The sequence below is a fragment of the Chlorocebus sabaeus genome, chromosome 20, assembly GCF_047675955.1.
Source record: "Chlorocebus sabaeus isolate Y175 chromosome 20, mChlSab1.0.hap1, whole genome shotgun sequence".
NCBI lineage: Eukaryota > Metazoa > Chordata > Mammalia > Primates > Cercopithecidae > Chlorocebus > Chlorocebus sabaeus.
Window position 1 is genome coordinate 19457544 of NC_132923.1, and position 25140 is coordinate 19482683.

A 25140-nucleotide genomic window follows, 5' to 3' on the forward strand; every position below is an offset into this window, starting at 1 on the left:
ATCATTAATGCAACCTTATATGACTAGAACCTGCAGCAGGTCCCTGGGGCACTCTACAGCTGCTGCTTTTAATCATTAACTTCTCCGGGAGATAGGTGGCTGGTTTCCCTACCTGTGAGCTCAAGGCCAACATATTAAAATTAATTCAGTAATACAATTACAGAACTAAGATATGTCACTACCATTTCATTCTCTCCATAAACCATGCTAATCATGTATTTTTCTCTGAGAAGTAATTTTTCAATTCAACTTTAATGGCACTTTATCAACAACCCTCAAATTTACCCTTGCTCTAACATGGTTGTATTTGATTCATGATTTTATTGTGAACCTTTCTGTATTTTTATTGCCTTCCTTTTCACTGGCTCACATTTCCCCAAAATTTAGATGTGGTAATCCCGCCAAACGTCCCTTACTCCTACAATAATTTTAGCCTATTTCAAACAATGCTTTGATTTCTACTGATTTCCATTTATTTATTCATTTATTCATAAACTCAACAAACATTATTTTTCTCTGCAGAAACATAGCTGTAGGCACTACAAGACTTACAGATAGGATTAAGACAGTCTCTGCTCTTGAAACACTCACAAACTAGTTCGGAGATAGACTAGAGACCAGGTAGAGGGAGATAGCTGCTATAATAAAGGCAAAAAAAAAAAAAAAAAAAAAGGTACAAGAAAGTAAAGAGAGAATCTACTAATTTTTCCTTTCGTTAATTAAAAGAAGGTTTCATGGGAGGGCTGCCATCTGAACAGACTTGAATATAAGTAGAATTTGGATAACTGGTGGTAAAGAAGTGTGAGCTGTGAATTAAAAGGTGCAAGATGAACAGGGGTGTGAAGGCGCATAGTGTAATTGTATAACCCATGCTAGCCTGGGATGCCTTGGATATCAGTCTTTAAGTAACAATACTTGAAAAGCAAACTGAATCTTTAAATCAATGTTCAAGAAAATACCAACACAGGGAATGGAGGTGTGTTGTGTTCTTATTACACCACAAAAACTTCATTTTGTCCCCTTTTATAATTCCTCTCCCAGATCTCCCACAGGAATGGCCATGCATGGCAGCTGCTTCCAAAGTCTCTCTTCTCACAATCTCAAGCCTCTAAAACATCCTTCCAAACCAGGCTATGTACTTGTTTTTGTCTCCTCTTCCTCCTTTTCTAGTTATAATTTTTCTTCCATCAGTAGCCTTCTGTTCTTTCTGCTGCAAATCCATCTAGATTAGCTTCTCCAGTTCTCTCTTCCTCATTCATTACCCTCATTTACTTTGTAGAGGTCTAGGAGTCAATGAGATAATTCCAACCCCTAATAGGCTGGAAGAGGAGAAGAGCCAAGGATATCCTTATGCCGATAATGTTTACCTCTTACATTAAAAAAAAACACACATGTCTGCTTTGTTTGTGTGTTTTTTATTGAAGGCAGAAAATCAAGAAATAATTTGATACAGATAGAATGGACTGTGAGAGGATGTAGTTGGAGATAGGGCTGCAAAGATAGCAGTAAGAGCTAATATGTATGGAGCATTTACTATGTACCAGGCAGTATTTGGCTTTGAAGGTCAGGCTGGAAAATGTGAAATCCATTCCACAGCTCTTAGGAACCATTAAAGATGAGTGATTAGGAAACAGACATGTTCAAATTATATTGTAAGAAGGTCTACCTGTAGGATTAATGCATGTAAAGTAGATTGGATGGAGGCAAAGACGAAAGGTAGAAATATCAATAAAGAAGCTGAAAAGTCCAGTTAAGAAGTGCTCAGGACCCGTTATGTTGGGCTTTTTTGGCTATAAGAAAGAGAGATTTGTGCAGGCCACTTTAATATCAGGTGTTGTTTAAAGGATATGCAGAGATTAGGACAGGAACTAGACCTGAACACCCCCAGGATCCAAGACAGCTCTGGGGATAGAAGACTCTTTCCATTTTTCTCTCCCATGGTCTCTCCCCCATACTTCTTTGTGTCTCCTCCACACTCTTCTTGGGCTCCAAGGCCATCTGCCCTTAGTTTCATATCCAACCCACAGAAAGAGCCTCTCAAGAAGATTCAGTTAATTAAATCACCCCAGTAGGTGTCCTCAGTCAGCAGCCCCCAGTGTACAATGAACAGCTGATTGATCCTTCCCTGACTGGGTGGGCTGTAGTCTGGCCAAGTGAAGAAGAAGTAGTTGGATACGGCTGGCACATAATTAATATTTCTACTGGTGGTATGTTTGGAGAGGAGAGGGTGGCTTTCATGTTAAACCAAAAGTCAACCGAATTAAACACAATTCTTCATTATGCTATAGCTAGCACTATAAACTTGATCAAATCACTTATTTTCTCAATGCCTTAGTTTCTTCATCATTCAAATTGAGATAAAAGTCACAGCACTTTAGGGAGGGATTGCATTGGGAGTTATACCTGATGTAAATGACGAGTTGATGGGTGCAGCACACCAACATGGCACAAGTATACATATGTAACAAACCTGCACGTTATGCACATGTACCCTACAACTTAAAGTATAATAATAATAAATAAATTTAAAAAAAAAAGTCACAGCACTTTAGAATTCAGCATTCTTCAGAATGACTAGCCACATTTAGTTAACATGAGATTTCACTTCTGTACCACTTCTGGTTAACTGAGAATAACAATACCTTATATGTGTAATTACAGTTTGCAAATCAAGTTAATATCCATTTGATTTGATCCTCATAAGAAACCTTTAAAGTAGGTGATATAGTTTGGCTCTGTGTCCCCATCCAAATCTCATCTTAAATTATACTCCCATAATTCCCATGTGTTGTAGGAGGGACCTGGTGGGAGATAATTTGAATCATGGGGGCAGTTCCCCCTATAGTGTTCTCATGGTAGTAAATAAGTCTCACAAGATCTTATGGTTTTATCAGGGGTTTCCGCTTTTGCATCTTTCTCATTTTCTCTTGCCACTGCCATGTAAGAAGTGCCTTTCACCCCCCGTCATGACTCTGAGGACTACCCAGCCATGTGAAACTGTTAAGTTCAATTAAACCTCTTTTTCTTCCAAGTCTCAGGTATTTCTTTATCAGCAGCATGAAAATGGACTAATATAGTAAATTGGTACCACTAGAGTGGGGCACTGCTGAAAAGATACCTGAAAATGTGGAAGCAACTTTGGAACTGGATAACAGGCAGAGGTTGGAACAGTCTGGAGGGCTCAGAAGAAGACAGGAAAATGTGGGAAAGTTTGGAATCTCCTAGAGACTTGTTGAATGGCTTTGACCAAAAACTTGATAGTGATATGGACAATAAGGTCCAGACTGAAGTGGTCTCAGATGGAGATGAGGAACCTGTTGAGAACTGGAGGAAAGGTGACTCTTGTTATGTTTTAACAAAGAGACTGGCGACATTTTGCCCCTGCCCTCGAGATGTGTGGAACTTTGAACTTGAGAGAGATGATTTGGGGTATCTGGTAGAAGAAATTTCTAAGCAGCAAAGCATTCAAGAAGTAACTTGGGTGCTGTTAAAGGTATTCAGTTGTATAAGGGAAGCAGAGCATAAAAGTTCAGAAAATTGCAGCTTGACAATGTGAAAGAAAAGAAAAACCCATTTTCTGAGGAGAATTTCAAGCTGGCTGCAGAAATTTGCATAAGTAATGAGGCACTGAATATTAATCCTCAAGACAATGGGGAAAATGTGAGAGGTCTTCATGGCTTCCCCTCCCATCACAGGCCTGGAGGCCTAGGAGAAAATAGTTTTGTGGGCCGGGCCTAGGGTCCTCATGCTGTGTGCAGCCTAGGGACTTTGTTCCCTGTGTCCCAGCTGCTCCAGCTGTGCCCAAAAGGGGCTTGGGCATGGCTTCAGAGGGTGCAAACCCCAAGTTTTAGCAGCTTCTATGTGGTGTTGAGCCTGTGAGTACACAAAAGTCAAGAATTGGGGTTTGTGAACCTCCACCTAGATTTCAGAAGATGTATGGAAATGCCTGGATGCCCAGGCAGAAGATTGCTGCAGGAGTGGGGCTCTCATGGAAAACTTCTGCTAGGTCAGTGCAGAAGGAAAATATGGGATTGAAGCCCCAACACAAAGTCCCCACTGGAGTGCCACTTAGTAGAGCTGTGAGAAGAGAGCCACTGTCCTCCAGACCCCAGAATGGTAGATCCACTGACAGCTTGCACTGTTCTTCTAGAAAAGCCACAGACACTCAACGCCAGCCTATGAAAGCAGCTGGGAGGGAGACTGCACCCTGCAAAGCCACAGGGGCGGAGCTTCCCAAGATCATGGGAACCCACCTCTTGCATCAGCATGACCTGGATGTGAGACCTGGAGTCAAAGGAGATCACTTTGGAGCTTTAAAATTTTGGACTTGCATAGGCCCTGTAACTACTTTGTTTTGGCCAATTTCTCCCATTTGGAATGACTGTATTTACCCAATGCCTGTACCCCCATTGTATCTAGGAAGTAACTAGCTTGATTTTGATTTTACAGGCTCATAGGTGAAAAGGACTTGCCTTGTCTCAGATGTGACTTTGGACTGTGGACTTTTGAGTTAATGCTGAAATGAGTTAATACTTTGGGGGACTGTTGGGAAGGCATGATTGGTTTTGAAATGGGAGAACATGAGATTTGGAGGGGCCAGGGATAGAATGATGTGGTTTGGCTGTGTCCCCACCCAAATCTCATCTTGAATTATACTCTCGTAATTCCCATGTGTTGTGGGAGGGACCCAATGGGAGATAATTGAATCATGGGGGCAGTTTCCCCATACTGTTCTTATGATAGTGAGTAAGTCTAATAAGATCTGATGGGTTTATCAGGGGTTTCCGCTTTTGCATCTTTCTGATTTTTCTCTTGCCACCACCATGTAAGAAGTGCCTTTCACCTCCCGCCATGATTCTGAGGCCTCCCAGCCATGTGGAACTGTAAGTCCAATTAAACCTTTTTTTCTTCCCAGTCTCAGGTATGTCTTTATCAGCAGTGTGAAAATGGACTAATACAGTAGGTAAGACAGATATTGTTACCTCCAATTTTCTAAGATCCAAGAAGGTTACATGACTTATTGAAGGTTACATGGCTATTAAGTGACAAAATCAAGACTTGAATTTTCATCTTCAAACCCCAAGTCCAATGTGTTCTCAGGGTTTGGGTTACTTGGTCTTACATAAGCCATTATATATGACAGATCTGCTATATATATATATCAAAACGATTGTCTTCCTGCTTTTTCTCTTCTTGTCTTCTTTTTCTTAATGCCTCTCATGTTCTTCTGTATTTTTAATTTATCACAGAAGTCTCTGTCTGGCTTTCAGTAATGAAGGGTTTGGTTGTAGAAGTTCCAAGGCTTCCCTTAGCATTGATCTTTGCTTCCTGAACTGCAGGAAGACACTCCATCACAGTCACTACTGTTGCCTCAGCTGGGAACATTGGGGAGGATGGAATCCTGAGCTGCACTTTTGAACCTGACATCAAACTTTCTGATATCGTGATACAATGGCTGAAGGAAGGTGTTATAGGCTTGGTCCATGAGTTCAAAGAAGGCAAAGATGAGCTGTCGGAGCAGGATGAAATGTTCAGAGGCCGGACAGCAGTGTTTGCTGATCAAGTGATAGTTGGCAATGCCTCTCTGCGGCTGAAAAATGTACAACTTACAGACGCTGGCACCTACAAATGTTATATCATCACTTCTAAAGGCAAGGGGAATGCTAACCTTGAGTATAAAACTGGAGGTGAGTTACTTTGGAGAGACATTTTTTTAAAGCACCAAAACTATTTGAGGCTAAAGATTACGAGTTACTGATGAAATATCATGTTGTGGCCAATATCAGACAATGACACTCCCAATTCTGCTAACAGCTATTTTTGCCATTTTATGGCCAAGACCCACACCAACCCCAAAGGTAGCCAACTATAAGAGAGGCCTTAAAAATCTTTTGTTCTGGGTTCTCACTGCTTCAGAATTTCCCAGTGTGTTCTCTATTCAACAAAATAAATGTAGTCTCTTTTGTGGTAGCCCCTGGTATAGCTAATAAGAGCAGCCTAGCCTGGGACATTTCCATGCTAAGTAGACCCAAGTCCAGTCCTGAAATCAGTACCTTCAGAGACTCATGACAGTGGGCACATTTTAGAAGTTCAAAGGGAACTAACCAAAACAAAAACAACACTGTCCTGTAAACTTATCAATTCCCCTTCCCCTGCAACACTGAAATCCACCCTTTGTTGCCAACCCAATTTAACATTTGTTTTCTGAATTTGTATACAAGGGACTCAGGTACTGTGAGGAGTACAAAGATGATGAAACAGATTTCCCTTACCCTTGCAGAGCTCATAGTATAGATCTCACAGAGTTAAGGGTCCAGACAGAGATAATAAAAGTCTGTAAATGATAATAATTAGTAAAGTGTATCAAATGCTTTAAGAGAAATATAAATAGAGTGATTGAGAGGAAGAGAGATATCCCATTCAAATGCATAGGAGGGGAGGCATGGGAAAGCCCCCTGGAGAAGCTGGCATTGGAGGGCAGCCTTGAAGGATAGACCGAAACTGGGCCTTTCCAGCCTAAACTAGTATGCACAGGCCTTTCTTGCACACCTCATAATATGTATATGCAATGATTCGAAGCTCAGATCTAGAATCAGACCTGCGTACGTACAGTGGCCTGGGCAAAGCAATCTCTCTGAGCCTCAGTTTCTTCATCTTAAAATGGGGTCATGTCAAAGGGATACTAGAGCCAACTGAAAGAGCTTCTAATGGCAAAGCTGTAGCAATTTAAGCAACAAAATAAATAATATAGTATTGAATTATAACTCAAAGGTATAGAATAAATACATATGACTTCATACTTTTTAAATAAATGAGGGATATGAAACAAATTCCCTTTACAGATGAATTCCAAATAATTTATTTAGATCTCTTCCCCTCCAGAAAATGGAGCTTGAAACCTTCCCTACCCCACTCAGGGTATATTAGACTTAGTGAAATCCAGCTTGCAAAGAAATCCGGCAAACACTGCTTTAGTCAGGTGATCCAGGTTAACATCATTAATAAGTCATGTTAACAGCATGTTCCTTCTGATAGGATGTGATGAGAAGGGCACTTTGCCTCCTGTGCTCTTCCTCTCTCAAACCCGTAACCTCAGTCTAATCAGGAGAAAAACATCAGATGAATTCCAACAGAGGGTCGTCCTACAAAATACCTAACCAGTACTCCTCAAAAACTGTCAAGGTCATGGAAAATACCTAACCAGTACTCTTCAAAATACCTAACCAGTACTCCTCAAAACAGTCAAGGTCATGGAATATACAGAAATTGGGAAAACATGACAGACTAGAAGAAACTCAGGCAACATGATGACTAAAGCATGGTGGTGTTCTGGATGGAATCCTGGAACAGAAAAAGAACATTAGTGGAAAAACTTGAAATACAAATCAAATCTGGTATTTAATTGATAGTAATGTACCGATGACAGTTTCTCTGTTTTTTCTTTTTTTCTTTTCGAGATGGAGTTTCGCTCTTGTGGCCCAGGCTGGAGTGCAATGGCGCGATCTAGGCTCACCATAACCTCTGCCTCCTGGGTTCAAGTGATTCTCCTGCCTCAGCTTCCCAAGTAGCTGGGATTACAGGCATGCGCCTCCACACCTAGCTAATTTTGTACTTTTAGTAGAGACTGGTTTTCTCCATGTTGGTCAACTGGTCTCGAACTCCCAGCCTCAGGTGATCTGCCCACCTCAGCCTCCCAAAGTGCTGGGATTACAGGCATGAGCCACTGCGCCTGGCCGGTTTCTCAGTTTTGACTAATGCACATTGGTTATTTAAGATGTTAACATTAGAGGAAACTGGGTGAGGCTTATGCCAGAACTCTATACCTTCTATGCAACTCTTCTGTACACCCAAAATTATTTCAAAATTAAAAGTTGATTTGTTTTTTAATGGGGATGATAGTATTCACAGGAGTGTTGTGAGGATCAAATGAAATAAGGTCTGGAATACAATACTGGCACAGAGTATGTGCCCCCTTAATGAATGGTGGTTCATTGTCATGTAAACTTAGTTTCCCACATCATCTCCCAAGAGCAAGTTCCCTGCCTGCTCCGAGCATATGAGTCTTGTCTCCCCTGCTCGATAACAGACTCCTTAAGGGTTAGGCAAGGGCTTTCCTTTTACTACTTACTCAGCACCAGCTCAGTCCCAGGTAAAGGAAGATGCCAAATAAATTAATAAATTATATTTTGCCCCCATAAAAAGTCCAGGCTTTAACATTTTTCCACAACTGTCTCTCTGCCTGGATATGGGGGGAAGCTAAGTCTTAATTTCAAAATGCAGTTACCTCTCCAGTGAGGTGAATTACCTTGGAGGAAAATAAATTTCTATTTCTATCCCTGGATACCAGAGCAGACAGTCTCTACCCAAGCAAACTCCAAATCTCTGTGATAACAAAGCTTGTGGATGGAATTTCTATGGGTGATAGATGAATACTGTTTGTTTCTTCTCTCTCCTTCTCCCTCCCCACCCTAACTTTATCCTCCAGGGAGAAAAATACATAAAATCCAGAAGCTTCATAGATCCCTAGGAAAATGCCTAATTTCCCTAAGGGATAAGCTTTTTTATGACCACTGAAGTTCCTCTTACTTGGAGAAAATTACCTATTGTAACAGTAATATACCTAGAATTTAGGTCCTTGGGGTTTGTGATTGGCCAAAGGGTTGTGATGTATAGCAATACTATGAGCAAATAATTATTCGTGCCTATAATACAATCAGCCACACACAGATGGACCTCTGAGGAAGTACTGAGTAGCTTCAATGGTTAAAAAAAGAAATGACTGCATTTTTAAGACCTAGCACTTCAAAGGCTGTATTGTCTTATGTGTCTGACTTTGGCATCTGCCCTTTTCGACTTTTGACCCTGCAGCCTTCAGCATACCAGAGGTGAATGTGGACTATAACGCCAGCTCAGAGACCTTGCGGTGTGAGGCTCCCCGATGGTTCCCCCAGCCCACAGTGGTCTGGGCATCCCAAGTTGACCAGGGAGCCAACTTCTCGGAAGTCTCCAATACCAGCTTCGAGCTGAACTCTGAGAATGTGACCATGAAGGTTGTGTCTGTGCTGTACAATGTTACGATCAACAACACATACTCCTGTATGATTGAAAATGACATTGCCAAAGCAACAGGGGATATCAAAGTGACAGGTGGGTTCCTCCCTGCTTTTGTATGGATTTACTTGGGAAAGAGTAAAATCTAAATTAAAATTTAATTACATTAATAGATATATATACCAAGGCACAAAAATCTCTATAAAGTCCTCTTCACTAAGAGTTTAATCACTCAATTCCAGTTGAGATTGTATTTCATAAGAGAAAGCCCAACACAAAACAATATGTATGACATATAGGTCGAAGATGGCAATTAGGTTTCATCTTGTATGCTTTCTCATTGACCGGTTATCTGGGGAACAGTGTTTAGGATTCTGAGACTCTGTGTAACTCGGTAGGACTACCTTGGCATAGCAGTGGGGAAGTGATAATTAATTACTTGACATCTCTGATATGTTCAGCTGGACTTCAAGCCCTCCAAATCTTAGGCTAGAAACCAAGGTTTGGTTCCACCCTGACTTTGAGAAGCCTATGAATCTGAAGACTAAAGTCTGGAGTCTGACTTAGTTTTGTTCATCCCTCATGAGACTGACTCATGATCCCACTAATTTGGCTCAGGATTAATCTGAAAGCCTTAGATGGAACTGGTTTCCCAGCACCCTAGCTGAGAACTGGCTGAGAAGACCCAGCACCCTAGTTTCCCTGCAGTGCTTTAGTGCATACAAAACCTTAGGTTGAGCTAGTATCAAGAGAATGCATAGACTGAATTATGACTTTTAAGACCATCCTTCCTGGGGCTAAACTGGGTTCAAACTGTAGTGAAAGGAGTATGTCAGGAAGCCGCCGTTTAAATCAAACCTAGCACTAGGCACAAAATACCTTACACATTATAAGTACCCTATAAATGTTTGCTGAATCTAACTGAATAAATCATATTCTTAGGATTTTTTAATTTGAAATTATACATATGAACCCAAAATTATCTACAACTCTGATATATCAATTTAAAAAATAAATTGTACACACACAAAAGTAGCCTATGGAATGGGAGAAAATATTTATAAATCATTTTATCTACATAAGGGGTTTCAATCCAGAATAGATTAAGAACTCCTACAACTCAACAACAATAAAAATCAAGTGACTTCATTTTCAAATGGGCAAAGCACTTGAAGAGACATTCATCCCAAGATGATATAAAAATAACTAAAAGGCAAATGAAAAGATGCTAATCACTAATTATCAGAGAAATGCAAGTCAAAACCACAATGAGATATCACCTAATGCCCATTAGGCTGGCTACTCTAAAAACAAAACAAAATAAAGCAAAAACAGAAAATAACATGTTGGTGAGGATGTGGAAAAATTGGAACCCTAATGCACTGTTGGTGGGACTATAAAATGGTGCAACTGCTACAGGAAATAGTATAAAGTGTCATCAAAACAATTTAAAAAAATAACTACTGAGAGGTGAAGCCAGCCAGACTTCCTGGGTCAAGTGGGGAGCTGGAGAACTTTTCTGCCTAGCTAGAGGATTGTAAATGCACCAATCAGTGCTCTGTGTCAAGCTAAAGGATTGTAAACGCACCAATCAACACTCTGTAAAAATGGACCAATCAGCACTCTGTAAAATGGACCAATCAGCAGGATGTGGGTAGGAATAAATAATAGAATAAAAGCTGGCCACCTGAGCCAGCAGGGGCAACGCACTGGGGTCCGCTTCCAAGGTTGTGGATGGTTTGTTCTTTCACTGTTCACGATAAATCTTGCTGCTGCTCACTCTTTGGGTCCGCACTACCTTTAAAAGCTGTAACACTCACTGAAGTGGTCTGTAGCTTTATTCGTGAAGTCAGAGAGACCAGGAACCCACCAGGAGGAACAAACAACTCCAGACGTGCCATATCTGAACATCTGAAGAAACAAACTCCAGACACAACGTGTTTGAGAACTGTAACAGTCAGGCCAGGCGTGGTGGCTCACAACTGTAATCCCAGCACTTTGGGAGGCTGAGGCGGGTGGATCACAAGGTCAGGAGATCGAGACCATACTGGCTAACACAGTGAAACCCCGTCTCTACTAAAAAAAATACAAAAAATTAGCTGGGCGTGGTGGTGGTCGTCTGTAATCCCGGCTGCTCGGGAAGCTGAGGCAGGAGAATGGCGTGAACCCCGGAGGTGGAGCTTACAGTGAGCCGAGATCGTGCCACTGCACTCCAGTCTGGGCAACAGAGCAAGACTCCGTCTCAAAGAGGAAAAAAAAAAAAAAAAACACTCATCGCGAGGGTCCGCAGCTTCATTCTTGAAGTCAGCAAGACCAAGAACCCACCAGAAGCAACCAATTCTGGACGCACTACCATATGATATAACAGTCCTGCTTCTGGGTATGCCTCCAAAAGAATACGGAGTCTGAATCAGATATTTGCACACCCGTGGTCACAGTAGCACTATTCACAAAAGTCAAGAGGTAGAATCAACCCAAAATGTCCATTAGTAGATGACTAGATAAAATATGGTATACACATACAATACAGTACCATTCAGGCTCAAAAAGGAAGGAAATGCTATTATGTGCTACGACATGAATGAACTTTCAGGACATTATGCTATGTGAAATAAGCCAGTCACAAAAAGACAAATACTGTATGTTTTAAACAAGGCATCTAAAGCAGTCAAATTCATAGAAACAGAAAGTAGAACGGTGGTTAGCAGGGGGCAGGGTGGAGGAGTTGAAGGAGGAAAAGGTTTTTGTTTAATGAGTATAGAGTTTCAGATTTGCAAAATGAAAAAGTTCTAATGATTTGTTTTATAACAATGTGGATATACACTACTGAACTGTACACTTAAAAATGGTTAAGCTAGTACATTTGTTGTGTTTTTACTGCAATTTCTTTTTTTAAAATTATATTTATTTATTTATTTATTTTTTTGAGACGGAGTCTCGCTCTGTCACCCAGGCTGGAGTGCAATGGCACGATCTCGGCTCCTTGCAAGCTCCACCTGCCGGATTCACGCCATTCTCCTGCCTCAGCCTCCCGAGCAGCTGGGACTACAGGCGTCCGCCACCAAGCCCGGCTAATTTTTTGTATTTTTAGTAGAGACGGAGTTTCCCCATGTTGGCCAGTATGGTCTCGATCTCCTGACCTCGTGATCCGCCCGCCTTGGCCTCTCAAAGTGCTGAGATTACAGGCGTGAGCCACCGCGCCCGGCTTTTACTGCAATTTCTTAAAAGTATCTCATTAAAAAATTATATATGAGAGTGAGAGCTCTTGCGCCATCTTGAGGAACAAATTGGCAACTATCCTGGTTAGGATTATTAGTTGCCTGTAACAGAAAACCGATATAAATAAACCTAGGCTGAAAGGGAAATGTATGAAGTGTACTGGAATGTCATGGAACCAAAGACAGGAAGTTCAGTTGACTTCAGGAACAGCTGGAACCAGGAACTTAAATCCCATTGAGATTCTTTGTCTCTCATTTCTACTTAATTCTTTCTTTACTCTCTCTTGTTTTAGTCCCTATGGCAAGACGTGGTTGCCAAGCATACCTATAGTTAAAAATCTCTTAGGAGAGTGATGAGACTGAACCTCAATTCATCAGTCTCATTCTACATTCCCAAGAAGGACTTTGACTCAACTTGGGTCAGCTGCCCATACCTAGGCCACTGAGTCAGTATCTGATGAAAGGCCTTCCAGAAGAGAAGGAGGGACTGAAGGAAGGAGGGACTGAAGTATTGGTCATTTAAAACAACGGGTGCTGACAACGGTATCTCAGTCCAGTTCTCAGTGAAAAGCTCCAAACTGTGTAAATAATGTCTTCTAGTAGCAAGAGCCATAACTGAACAAGACATAGACATTGAGCACACCTTTTATTCAATTAATAGATCTTTCTTCTTTACATGCTTGTTGGATACATCAAAACAAGTGTTTGAAGTGTCAGTCTAGGATGAAATACAACGTTTAGTAGCTCAAAATTAAGAAAATCGCAGAATTTCTTGTTGTTATACACAAAGTAGGTGCTCCATACATGTTTTTAAACAATTAAGTGGGGCCATGGGATTTACATCCTGTGTTCTCTGCCTATACTACTAATTTAGGTCATTCATTTAACAAATATCTATTGTGTGCCAAGTATGTTCAGAGTGCTTTTTTAAGCCCCCTGAGATACTGAAATGAATAGTGTAAGTATCAAAAGAGAAATTAATCACAGTGTAGATTTAGTACCTATGGGGAAGGGTTGTTAATTATGACTGAAGTGGATCCATAGATAAGGCAGAGTTCAGGCTGGAAGACAAAAAATGGTTTGGATAAAATGGGAAGACATGAAGTCAGGAGCTTACAGTAATGGTCTGGGGGAGAAATTGTGAGAGTGTTAACTGGGGCAGGGGCAATGGGAAAGAAAAGGGGGAAGAATCAAAAGTTGCTTAAACAAAATAATGTGCAGTCCTTGGTGATGCAAATGTGAAAGTCAAGAGAAATCACAAGTCAAAATGGGTTTGATATTCCTACCCAGGATACTTAGAAGGTTGGTGATGCTACCAGGAAAAAAAAAAAAAAAAAAAAACCCAAAACATAGGAGCAACATGTATGAGGAATAGATGAGAGTTTTAGAGATGTTCAGTTTAAAATGCCCATAGTGTACGCAGGTAGAGATGCCCAGTGCTTAGCACAATACTCCGGCATGTGATAGGTTTTGGGGAAAACACTACACCCTTACTCCATATATTTCCTTTTATGGGAAGGGATCCCCACCAGTGTAATCTTTTTAGCCTCTCTCTTCCTCCCTCTTTCACTCTTCCCCGGAGAACAAGGAATTAATTTATCTGATTGATGAGTATATTAGGAGCAGCTGAACATAAGTAGCTCAGCTCCTTCTTTTTCTCTTTGTTTTTGCTAATGCTTAGGAAGCCCGTATCCATTCTGCTGTGCTCCTCCAGGCCGTCAGTTGTTCAGGGGTAGAATCTGCTCTTGCAGTAGACTTGTGCCAGTCTGGTTCTGTCTTAACTAGGGAGTCTAGGCTGTAGCCCACTTGCCTGCCTACAAAGCCTCATTCTCTAGTAACAGATTTTCAGCACTAAAGGTGATATTTTGATCTTCCAGTTGCCTTACTTTTTCGTCCTTCTCTTTAATTGGTTCAGAGCTAAGGTGGGGAAGAGGCTGTTATTTATTGGACTCCTTTGAACCCCAATAGTAAGTACTCAGAAATATTTACTGAATAATTATGTTTTTAAACGACATATCTAGCAGCAACTGGAAATCTAGTTGTGGAACTCAGGACAGAGTTCAAACTAAGGAGGTAGACTTGGAAGTGACCAGCATGAAAGTGATGCTTATTAGGCTTGAGTGATGTTGGTTCCATTGTCGTTTTTACAGCCAATACTTATGGAGTGTTTATTATGGGCCAGACACTGTTCTAAGTGCTTGGCATGCATTAACTCATTAATCCTCGTAAGAACCCTATGAAGTAGGTTATTAGTATTTTAGCCCTATTTATAGATGAAGAAACTGGAGCACATATATTGAGTAACTTGCCTAAAGCCACACAGCTGGTAAGTGACAGAGCTGAAATGAAATAAAAGAGATAGGATTGGGGCCAGGCGCGGTGGCTCAAGTCTGTAATCCCAACACTTTGGGAGACCGAGACGGGCAGATCACGGGTCAGGAGATCGAGACCATCCTGGAGACCATCCTGGCGAACACGGTGAAACCCCGTCTCTACTAAAAAATACAAAAAACTAGCCGGGAGCAGTCCCAGCTGCTCGGGAGGCTGAGGCAGGAGAATGGCGTAAACCCGGGACGCAGAGTTTGCAGTGAGCTGAGATCCAGCCACTGCACTCCAGCCTGAGCAACAGAGCGAGACTCCGTCTCAAAAAAAAAAAAAAAAAAAAAAAAAGAGATAGGATTGTCTAGGGAGGAAATCGAGCAAAAGAAGTATTATTTCATTTCTTTATATCTACCTTTCTCTACTTCAGAATGGGAATAATACTTCCCAGACACTTTATAATGGTATGATGAAAGCTAATGTAATGACATGGATCCTGTAAAGATCACTGCCTGGAGGGAAAATGCATCTCAAGCCAAGAACTGGCCATGGCTATTTGTTTAGCCTATTCTTTATTTGGTAACCAATAACAATCTCTCTATTGGTATAGTTTTTCATTCGGCTGAATGTTCACTGGAGTGGACCACAGAATGGAATTTTCTCTGAAGAAAGAGAAAACTCTACTTTTAAGCCAGTTATGGAAAGGTGGGCAAAGGGTAAAAAACTGCCTGTATTAGGAACAACTTGTTCTGTTTTTCAGGTACTTTTCTTTGCTAACCAGTCATGTGAAGAAGACAGCCAGCTTCTCCTGCATGACCCTTAACTTTTTCTCTCACTTCACAGAATCTGAGATCAAAAGACGGAGTCACCTGCAGCTGCTAAACTCAAAGGCTTCCCTGTGTGTCTCTTCTTTCCTTGCCATCAGCTGGGCACTTCTGCCTCTCGCCCCTTACCTGATGCTAAAATAATGTGCCTCGGCCACAAAAAAAAGCATGCAAAGTCATTGTTACAACAGGTGAGATTAATCACAAATAGTGTGGGAGACTGGTTCTGTGGGTGCTTTTGCTCCTAATGAGAGTCAGATAGCCTTCAGCATCAGCCACAGAGAGAAACATTTAATGACACCAGGGCTGTGACATTATTTCCACTAGTACTGGGAAAGGTAATCATTTGTTAGGTAAGCAAACAGCCTAGACTTCATTGACAGACCCATAGGAAAAATAACATACAATTCAAGTATTTGTGTAAATTCAAATACCTTATCAGTTACTCAGTCATCAATGAAGGCAAAATAACTTATTGAAGAGAAAGAGATATTTAGCCCTGACTAATGACCCTGAATTTCACTGTTATTTATAAAGCATGATGACGTGCATATCATCATTCACATGAAAACCCCTCCCTGCCCCTCCAGCCGGCCCCTGTGGACAGTTGGCAGATGACTCACCAACTAGCCCTCCTGCTGAGATTTCCTTCTCACTTCAGTCCTCTGGCTCCAATGGTTGTTAGGATGTTTCCTTTTGAATATTCTTCTGCATATGAAATGTGTAGAAAGCTGAGATCATGCAATTCCAGTTGATACTCCCATATGACTCAGTGGCATCCCCACCAAGCCTCCAGGTTTAGAGCCTCAGAGCTATTTTTGTCTCCCCTCTGTCCCTCATGTCGATTTCTTAACCCCTACCTATCACATTTTCCCATGTTGCCTCTCAGATGGACCCTAATCCAGCCTTCATCATCTCACACCCAGACTGGTTTTGAAACACTGTGCCTGCTCCTTCCTTTCCCTATTTTAACTGATAGGAAACACGGTACCAGAATCGAAGTATTCTGAAACATAATTTCATCATAGCCTTCCTTTGCTCCAGAGCCTAAAGTGACTCTCTGGGCATTACTATATCAAAGTCAAAGTCACAGACACATACCTACCCACCATTACTACCTACCACTACTGCTGCCTACCACTACCTGCTACCCACCGTTACTTTCTGGTCTTGCTCCCTCCCTCACTGTCTTTTCCTGGAAATCTTCTCTACTCTATGGCAATTTATACCCAGTACTTCCTTTATCCATTTTAGGAAAGTACTTCCTAGCTTATATCCCACCTTCCCGAGGGTCTTTGTATTTTACATCCTCTTGGCATGCAGGTATGATCTATATCTTACACTCTCCAAGGCACATGTATTCCTTGCCTGCATTGCTAAGTCCTCAGGGGCAGGTAAAGATCTGTTGATCTGCTGCTTTTCATTCCTTCTCTTGTTCTCCAAGATTTCACTATAGTGCAGCGAACAACGGAGATTCTTTGTAAGGAAACTTGCCAGTTTTCATCATTTCCAATCCTCCGCAGTTGTCAGCAGAGATTTCCCTAAGGAAACTGTAACTTGGGAATCTCACTAGTAGAGGGAAAAGCACTTTTTTCTCTCGCTGATTCCCCACAACACTGCAAATGAGTGTTTAATAACCTGCAACTAAATAAAATGTCCTATATAACATAGCTGACTCATCTTTACCTTGTATTCCCTTAGAGTAATAATTGACAGCTTAAAAACAAAAAGCCATGGCATACATCTAATGGATAATGTTCACAGGCAGCACATGTAGGCTTATATACAATTACCCAGTTAGCTGCAGTCCACCTCTTCCTCCCTGGCACCATAGAGGAATAACCATAAATCAAGTAGATTTTTTAAAGTAAATGAATAAGGCTGGGCACAGTGGCTCACACCTATAACCCCAGCACTTTGAGAGGCCAAGATGGGAGGACTGCTTGAGCCCAGAAGTTTAAGACCAACCTGGGCAATATAGTGAGACCCCATCTCTACAAAAAAATTTAAAAATTAGTCAGGCATGGAGGTGCACCTGTGGTCCCAGCTACTCAGGAGGCTGAGGTGGAAGGATTGCATGAGCCCAGGAGGTTGAGGCTACAGTGAGCCTTGTTTGCACCACCGCACTACAGCCAGGGCAACAGAGTGAGACCCTATCTCAAAAAAAATTAATAAAAGTAAATGAAGAGAACATTATTTGAGACACACAATATAATGGGTCATGGCATTTTAGGCCACACACACTCCCTGGTTAGGAATTGCGGCAGAGACCACCTTTCCACCTCTATTCAGGAGACTGCCCAGACTCCTCTCAGTTCTCATTTACTATGAGGACCCGTCTCTTCCTTGAGACTGCCACTGGGATGATACCCCATTAAGGAGAGATGCAAGCTATCTCTTTTTCCCCAGCAACCCATGGGACCATGAGGCCTCAATAAAACAACATCAAAATACTGAAAAATAAGCCCCTTTCTAAACAAGAGATACACCACGCAGTGGTAGGGAAGCTCTCAGTTCTCAATAATTGTTTTGTGAATGGCTATAGTGGTATCTTATTGCTGTTATTTCCACAATCCCAGGGATCTACAGAAGTATTTCACCACCAGATATGACCTAGTTTTATATTTCTGGGAGGAAATGAATTCATATCTGGAAGTCTGGAGTGAACAAACAAGAACAAGAAACAAAAAGAAGCCAAAAGCAAAAGACTCCAACATGAACAAGATAAATCTATCTTCAGAGGCATATTAGAAGTTGGGAAAATAATTCATCTGAACTAGGCAAGTGTGTTAAGAGTGATAAGTAAAGTGCACATGGAACAAGTGATCCCAGATCTCAGGGACCTCCCCCTACCTATCACCTGGGGAGTGAGAGGATAGGATAGTGAATGTCCTTTGTCTCTGAATTTTTAGTTATATGTGCTGTAATGCTGCTCTGAGGAAACTCCTGGAAAGCCTATCCCAATATATCCACATCTTATATTCCACAAATTAAGCTGTAGTAGGTACTCTAAGACGCTGCTAATTGACTGCCCCTTCGCAACTCAGGGGCAGCTGCATTTTAGTAATGGGTCAAACGATTTACTTTTTATGATGCTTCCAAAGGTGTCTCAGCTTCTCTTCCCAACTGACAAATGCCAAAGATAAGAAAAATGATCATAATTTTAGCATAAACAAAGCAGTCGGCAACACTGATTTTATAAATAAACTGAGCACCTTCTTTTTAAACAAATGTGGATTTATTTCTCAGATGATGTTCATCCGTGAATGGTCCAGGGAAGGACCTTTCACCCTGAATAGATGGCATTGTCATCACAAACTCTGAGGCTTCTCCTTTCCATCCTGCATGGGCAGCTATGACCTCAGTTTTCAATAGCATCTAGAGCAGTGGGACTCAGCTGGGGTGATTTCGCCCCCCATCCCCAGGGGAATGTCTGAAGACAATTTTTGTTACCACAGTGAGGGAGTGGAGGAGGATACAGTGCTACTAGCATCTAGCGGATAGAGGCCAGGGATGCTGCTCAACCTCCTACCATGTACAGGATGTCTCCCCATTACAATTACCCAATCCGAAGGGTCAACTGTGTCAGGGCTAAGAAACCCTGGTTTCGAGTAGAAAAGGGCCTAGAAAGAGGGGAGCCAACAAAGCTGTCTGCTTCCTCACATTAGTCATTGGCAAGTAAGCATTCTGTCTGTTTGGCTGCTGCCTCAGCACAGAGAGCCAGAACTCTATCAGCCACCAGGATAACATCTCTCAGCGAACAGAGTTGACAAGGCCTGTGGGAAATGCCTGATGGGATTATCTTCAGCTTGTTGAGCTTCTAAGTTTCTTTCCTTTCATTCTACCCTGCAAGCCAAGTTCCAAGAGAGCTGCCTAAGTTCTAGCTCAGGTTTTCTTACTCTGAATTTAGATCTCCAGACCCTGCCTGGCCACGATTCAAATTAAGGCAACAAACGTATACTTTTCATGAAGCACACAGAGACTTTTGAAAGCAAGGACAATGACTGTTGGAATTCAGGCCCTGAGGAATGAAGCTTTGATGGAAAAGAATATGTTTCCAGCCCCCTTCCCACACTTTTCATGTGTTAACCACTGTCTTCCTGGACCTTGGAGCCACGGTGACTGTATTACATGTTGTTATGGAAAACTGATTTTAGAGTTCTGATCGTTCAAGAGAATGATTAAATATACATTTCCTACACCGTTGTCTTCCTGGTTTGTCAAAAAAAGTGAGTGAAGGCAAGATGGACTGAAAAGTCATAGAGTAGGTTCTAAAGATTAGTACCTAGCACTTAACAGGCCTTCAATAAATGTTTGTTGAGTGAATGGGTAAATGAATGGGAGGAATGATAAGACTGTGAGTATGGGCTGGGTGGCTGGGTCTAGTTTCTTGGTGAAAATCCACTGGGCTTATACCACTCTGGCACATTTCCATCTTGGAAAATACTAGTGGCAATGGGCTTCCGGCAGATAAATGTAGGAGGAATACGTATAGATGGACAAACTAATTGCTCTAGTGTCAAGAAATCTGACTTTCACTACTGAGCAGTTATTAAATTCTCAAATATTAGAGCTGTAAAAAACTCAAAGTCATCTTTTCTAGTCCTTTAATTTTTCAGATAAAGACCTAGAGGCTCAAGGAAAAGGAAAGGTAACTGGCTATGCTCAGATTTTATAACGTTCTAAAAGTCACACTGGTAATTGGTAGAGAGATGTAATCTACAGAAAATTTAATTGCCAAATGGCAAATTCCCAGAGGATTTTTAGACCAACTTTGCCCTGTTGCATTCCCAGTTTGGTCCCAATATAGGCTTTCTGCAAGAAGAGATCAATGCCGAACCAAACTGAGAAAGCAAACTGTGAAAGCATAAACAATCCTGGCCCAGATTATTTGGCTTTGTCCATGAGTACACAGTAGATACATTAGACAACAGATGTGTCATATCAGCCCGACTGCAATGACCAGATTTTAAGGTACACCATAAACATCTGGAGATGTTCAAACCGAGGTGCCAAAGGTAAAAACGTTTCAGAAGTGTTAACACATTTGAGGGAACAGACAAGCCAAACTTCAAGGTGAAGTATGGGCTATCAGCTATCTCCAGGTTGTAAATACACAATGACCTCAATCTGTGCATTGTTAATTGAGGGAGAGAAGTGTGCAGGGTCATTATTACATAATAAGGATTCTGCCCTGTGGCATATGTCATGTGCTCTGGTTCTGTTGATGAAACCTGTAATTCCCAGTCTGCTTCCAGCTGGTGGAATCTCCACACATCCATCAGGCTGCTCTAATTCCGACTATATTACTATGTGTTTGAACTGTTTGCTCCTTCGAACTTTGGCTTATTTCATCTTTCATGGAATCATTCCCCGGAGTTTCAATATGGGAGTCATCAGTGAAAATAAACAGTCACAGAAACAGATGCCTTGTCCATGAGCACACAGTAGATACCTTAGACAACAGATGTTATCACATCAGCCCAACTGCAAGGACCAGATTTTGAGGTACACCACAGACATCTGGGGATACTCAAACCTAAGTGCCAAAAGCTAAAACATTCCAGAAGTATGGATACATTTGCTGTCTCCCATCTTTCTTTAAATTTTACCCATCATCAACTTCCCTGCCAAATTCTTCTTTCCTCATGAAGCTATCTATCACTTCATGGTCCAACGCACCGTGATGTTACTCTTTTCTTTAGTCTACACATGCATTTTAGCACAAAATCACACAATATTTTTTCATTGCTGTGCACTTGGACTCCCTGAAGATGGTAACAAAATAAGGATGGGACCCAGGCAGCCCTTGGAAGTTTGCTCTGTGAAAAAGGATCAAGTAGATATTCCCTGGAAGGCTTGTTTACTGATGGTGTCTGCTGGGCCAATGCAATTAATTTGCAGCCTGGAAACAGCGGGTCTGTAGTTATCACTCCAGAAGACCCTGTCTACTGGAAGATTGGCTCCCTTGATGATGACATTGCCTGACTCTTCTCAAAGTCATAACTTTGACCTTCAGCTTTATCTTATCTCTTCAGTTCAAATCTAATTGCCTGGCCTAAGAAGTATTCTTAGTTTCAATTGAAAGATCTCTTACCCCAAACTCTAAAAGTTACTTTAAGAACTTTATGGACACTTCGGTCTTATATCCTTTCCTTAGAACAAACCAAAAGCTATGTTCAGTTCATCTAGGCTATGAGCTGCTCATGGTAGACTGGGACCACTTCCTTTCTCTCTAGTTTTCTATATTTGCAGTTACCAAACTTTATTTGTAACCATTCATGTATCATTATAGGGAGAACTATTTAGGTTTTGACAGATTAAATCCGAGAATCTTATAGTACTTAATATGCCTTTGATGAGATGGATCAGGTAGCCATGTATAACTCAAGTGGTGAGTCCAGGCCTTATACCTCGGGTAGGTGAGACTGGATGGGAGACAGGGTGATAGCATAAAGATGGCAGTTTCTAGTGAGAGACAGCCGGTACTCCCGAAACAGCCAAGTCTCAGCCTGCTAAATGAGGCTCTATGAGAAAAATGATCATTGTCTTCAATTCCTCTCACCTTCCCTTTTATCTGTTTTTCCTTATGGTTCAATCAACCCTCCTCTAGGTCTTGTGTACTCTCCATCTTTCTACTATTATTTCCATCAAAACTCCCTCCAGCACCACCCCCAACAAAAATACTCCCTAGCATCCAGCTATATATGAGAAGGTAGTTTATCAACTATAATTTTCGTTAGCTTAATGCACTGCCTTCCCATATAAGCAAAGCCTTACTTTATTGAAATAAAGCTACTAAGAGTGAAGAATAAGGTATCACAAAAATATCAAACTCATGAGAGATACTTGTGGTATCATATACTATAGACTGACAATTCTCAGTCAGGAGGCTCAGGGGTGCTTTTTAGTAATACAGATATTAACACCTCCATGCCACATTGCTGAGTTAAGAATCACTGTGAGGCCAGGTGTGGTGGCTTATACCTGTAATCCCAGTGCATTGGGATGCCAAGCCACGACGATCACGTGAGGCCAGGAGTTCAAGACCAGTCTGGGCAACATAGCAAGACCCTGTCCTTGCAAAAAAAAATTTTTTTAATTAACCAAGTGTGGTGGCATGCACCTGTAGTCCCAACTACTCAGGAGGCTAAGGCGGTAAGATATTTTAAACCCAGGAGTTCAAGGCTGCAGTGAGCTAGGATCACACTACTGTACTCCAGCCTAGGTGACAGAATGAGACCCTATCTTTTTAAAAAAATCACCATGTAACATGAGACACGTTTGAAGAGAACACATCACTATATAAACATGTAACTACTGTGGAAATCTGAGGTCTACTGATGCAACTAACCACTTTTATAGAAGGGAAGGAAATGGAGTGCCTCCTACGCGCCAAACTAGGTATTTCTGTCACCAAATCCTTATCCCATAAGGTGGTATCATTTTGACCTTAGCACCATCACCATCATCATTTTATAGAGGAGAAAATAAGTTCTGAGAGGTTAAGTCAGTCACCCAGGATCACATAGCCAAATGGTTAACCAGAATTCAAACCCAAATCTATCATCACAACCCACACTATTTCTGAAAGAGTACAAGCATGTGCAAAATTGCTACATAAGGTTTAAAACATTGCATGAATATTGACAATCATATTCTTATTTGTATCAAAATATGAGGATTTGTTGGGAGGTTCAGCTTCGTAAGATCTTCAGCCGTCTGTGAAGAGGATGATTCCTCTCCCTGGAGGAGACAGCAATGGCTGCTTAAGTACTACGCTCAGGCCTTCCCTGATGCACAAAGCGTCTGGCAGTGACAGTGCAAGCCTCCTCCTAGCTCACTGTGAGGACACTGCCTTGTGCCCATGCAGCTCCTTGGAGCTCTCTTCAAGGCTTCACCTGTAGTCTGTAATCTGATGAGGCAGAAGTCTTAACCAGATGATGCAAAATGTTTCCTGAGACCAGATTATGTGTTCCTTCTTGTTGGTCTTAAGTATACCTGGAAAGAACAGATTTAATTATTAAATCCTCCTGAGTGCACTAATGTTGAGAATAGATTACATATGGTTCTAGCCTTTTTGCCATGACCCACCACACTGCTTTTATGTAGTCAAATCTACCGATATTTTCTATTTTGGTTTCTTTCTTTATATTTAAGTACTTCCTTTAGTACTTATGCCTTCTGCAGCCCTCGATTATACAAAAAATTAATCTTTACATTTTAATGCTTCCATGTTTTATTAACATTTAAATATGTAATCCAATCTGAAATTAATTTTTTGTATATTCGATGAGATGAATTAACTATTATTTTTTCAAGTGATTTTATAATACTATTTGTTAATTAATTTATCCTCACCCCCACTGACTTTTTAAAATATTTTATTATGTATATTTTTCTTACATATACTTGTATCTGTTTCTGAACTTTTGATAACCTTTGAGACCTACAGTTTTAGCCAGCATATACAGAAAGGAAAATGTTATGTGCACATACATTCACCCAGCCATTCCATGGAGATGGGTAAGAAAGAACAAAATAGAGGAAAAAATTTGAAATTGTTAGTGAATAATCAGAAAGGGCTTATCAGTTTAATAAATAAACAAACACTTGTAAGAAGTCTTCCTGGTGTAAATTAGGGTATTACCATTCTCCTTTAATGAACAAGGAGGAAACAAGTAGATACAATCTCGATAAAGATACACAAGTGTCAGGGAATTCTGTGTCCATTAAACTTCTCTCCCCACCTCATCCATTTACGAGCCGGAGCATTCTACTTACCTACTTTCAGGGTCAAGCCTGAGCATACTCTCAACAGAGTTCCTGCTGTGGGCGAAATTGATACTGGGAGTGCCTGTCTAAATAGTACCTACAATTAAATGAGATAATTCATAAAAAGCAGTTATTACATTGCCTGCCTGTGTTAGTCTGCTAGGGCTACCATAACAAAATACCACAAATTGTGTGGCTTAAACAGTAGACATTTATTTCTCACAGTTCTGGAGCCTGGAAGTCTAGGATCAGGTGTCAGCAGATTTGGCTTCTGCTGAGGCCTCTCTCTCTGTCTTGCAGACAGCTGCCTTCTTTGCTGTGTACTCACAGCGTTTTCTCTCTGTGTGTGCACTCCTGATGTCGCTCCCTTTTCTTTTTATTTTTTTCCACTAAGGCATTTTATTTGTAAGTATGTATCACATTCTTAGAAAAAGAATCCCAGGATTTTCCCTCCTGTGTGTTTTTGTCTTATTTCTTTGTGGTCCGTGATGCCAGCTTAGATTGTCAGTACAAGGACACCAAACTGGAGGGATGGGAGCAGATTTGTCTGCCATTTTTCTAGATCTTCGAGTTGCACATTAACTCTGGGCCTTATCACTCCACACTTGTTTAACTTGCCTGTGAGATTCACAACAGTTTTCCCAGCTCTGTGATCATCAGTGATTTCAAATTTGCCAATGTAACCATGCTTCATCATCACAGTTAGAAACCCAATGATGACTTTGGAGCATAGCCTAGTAGGAATCTGGTGTCTGCCTCCTTTTCCAGTGTTTACGTTCTTGAGAGCATCAGCCAGGGCATTCATGCATTCCATTATGGCAGCATGGAGAGATGGCGGAAGGAGGATGGGAAGGGAGGGCACATGGAGTTCTCCCTCTTCTTATGAGGACAACCATCATACTGGATTTGGGCCCACCCAAATGACCTCATTTGACCCTAATTGCCTTTTTAAA

The 25140-nt window shown here is 41.3% G+C and overlaps 2 protein-coding genes across 2 annotated transcripts in view; one reads left to right on the forward strand and one right to left on the reverse strand.

Annotated features, from left to right (window-relative positions):
• VTCN1 (V-set domain containing T cell activation inhibitor 1) overlaps positions 1–18384 on the forward strand; it is a 68902-nt gene extending 50518 nt beyond the window's left edge. The window contains exons 3-6 of the mRNA XM_073008113.1: positions 5340–5687; positions 8869–9147; positions 15432–15603; positions 17992–18384. Coding sequence (XP_072864214.1) covers positions 5340–5687; positions 8869–9147; positions 15432–15556 — 752 coding nt within the window. The 3' untranslated portion in view covers positions 15557–15603; positions 17992–18384. The remainder of the gene's footprint in view (positions 1–5339; positions 5688–8868; positions 9148–15431; positions 15604–17991) is intronic.
• Positions 18385–24443: 6059 nt separating this feature from the next.
• LOC119624307 (small ribosomal subunit protein uS8-like) lies at positions 24444–25001 on the reverse strand. Its single transcript, XM_037998042.2, has one exon. It carries the CDS (start codon positions 24999–25001, stop codon positions 24684–24686), a length of 318 nt encoding a protein of 105 aa, XP_037853970.2. The 3' UTR covers positions 24444–24683.
• Between the last annotated feature and the right edge of the window lie 139 nt (positions 25002–25140).

Excerpts from the sequence above, each read along its gene's own strand:
- LOC119624307 (XM_037998042.2), bottom strand. The coding sequence starts at position 25,001 with ATGGAATGCATGAATGCCCTGGCTGATGCTCTCAAGAACGTAAACACT.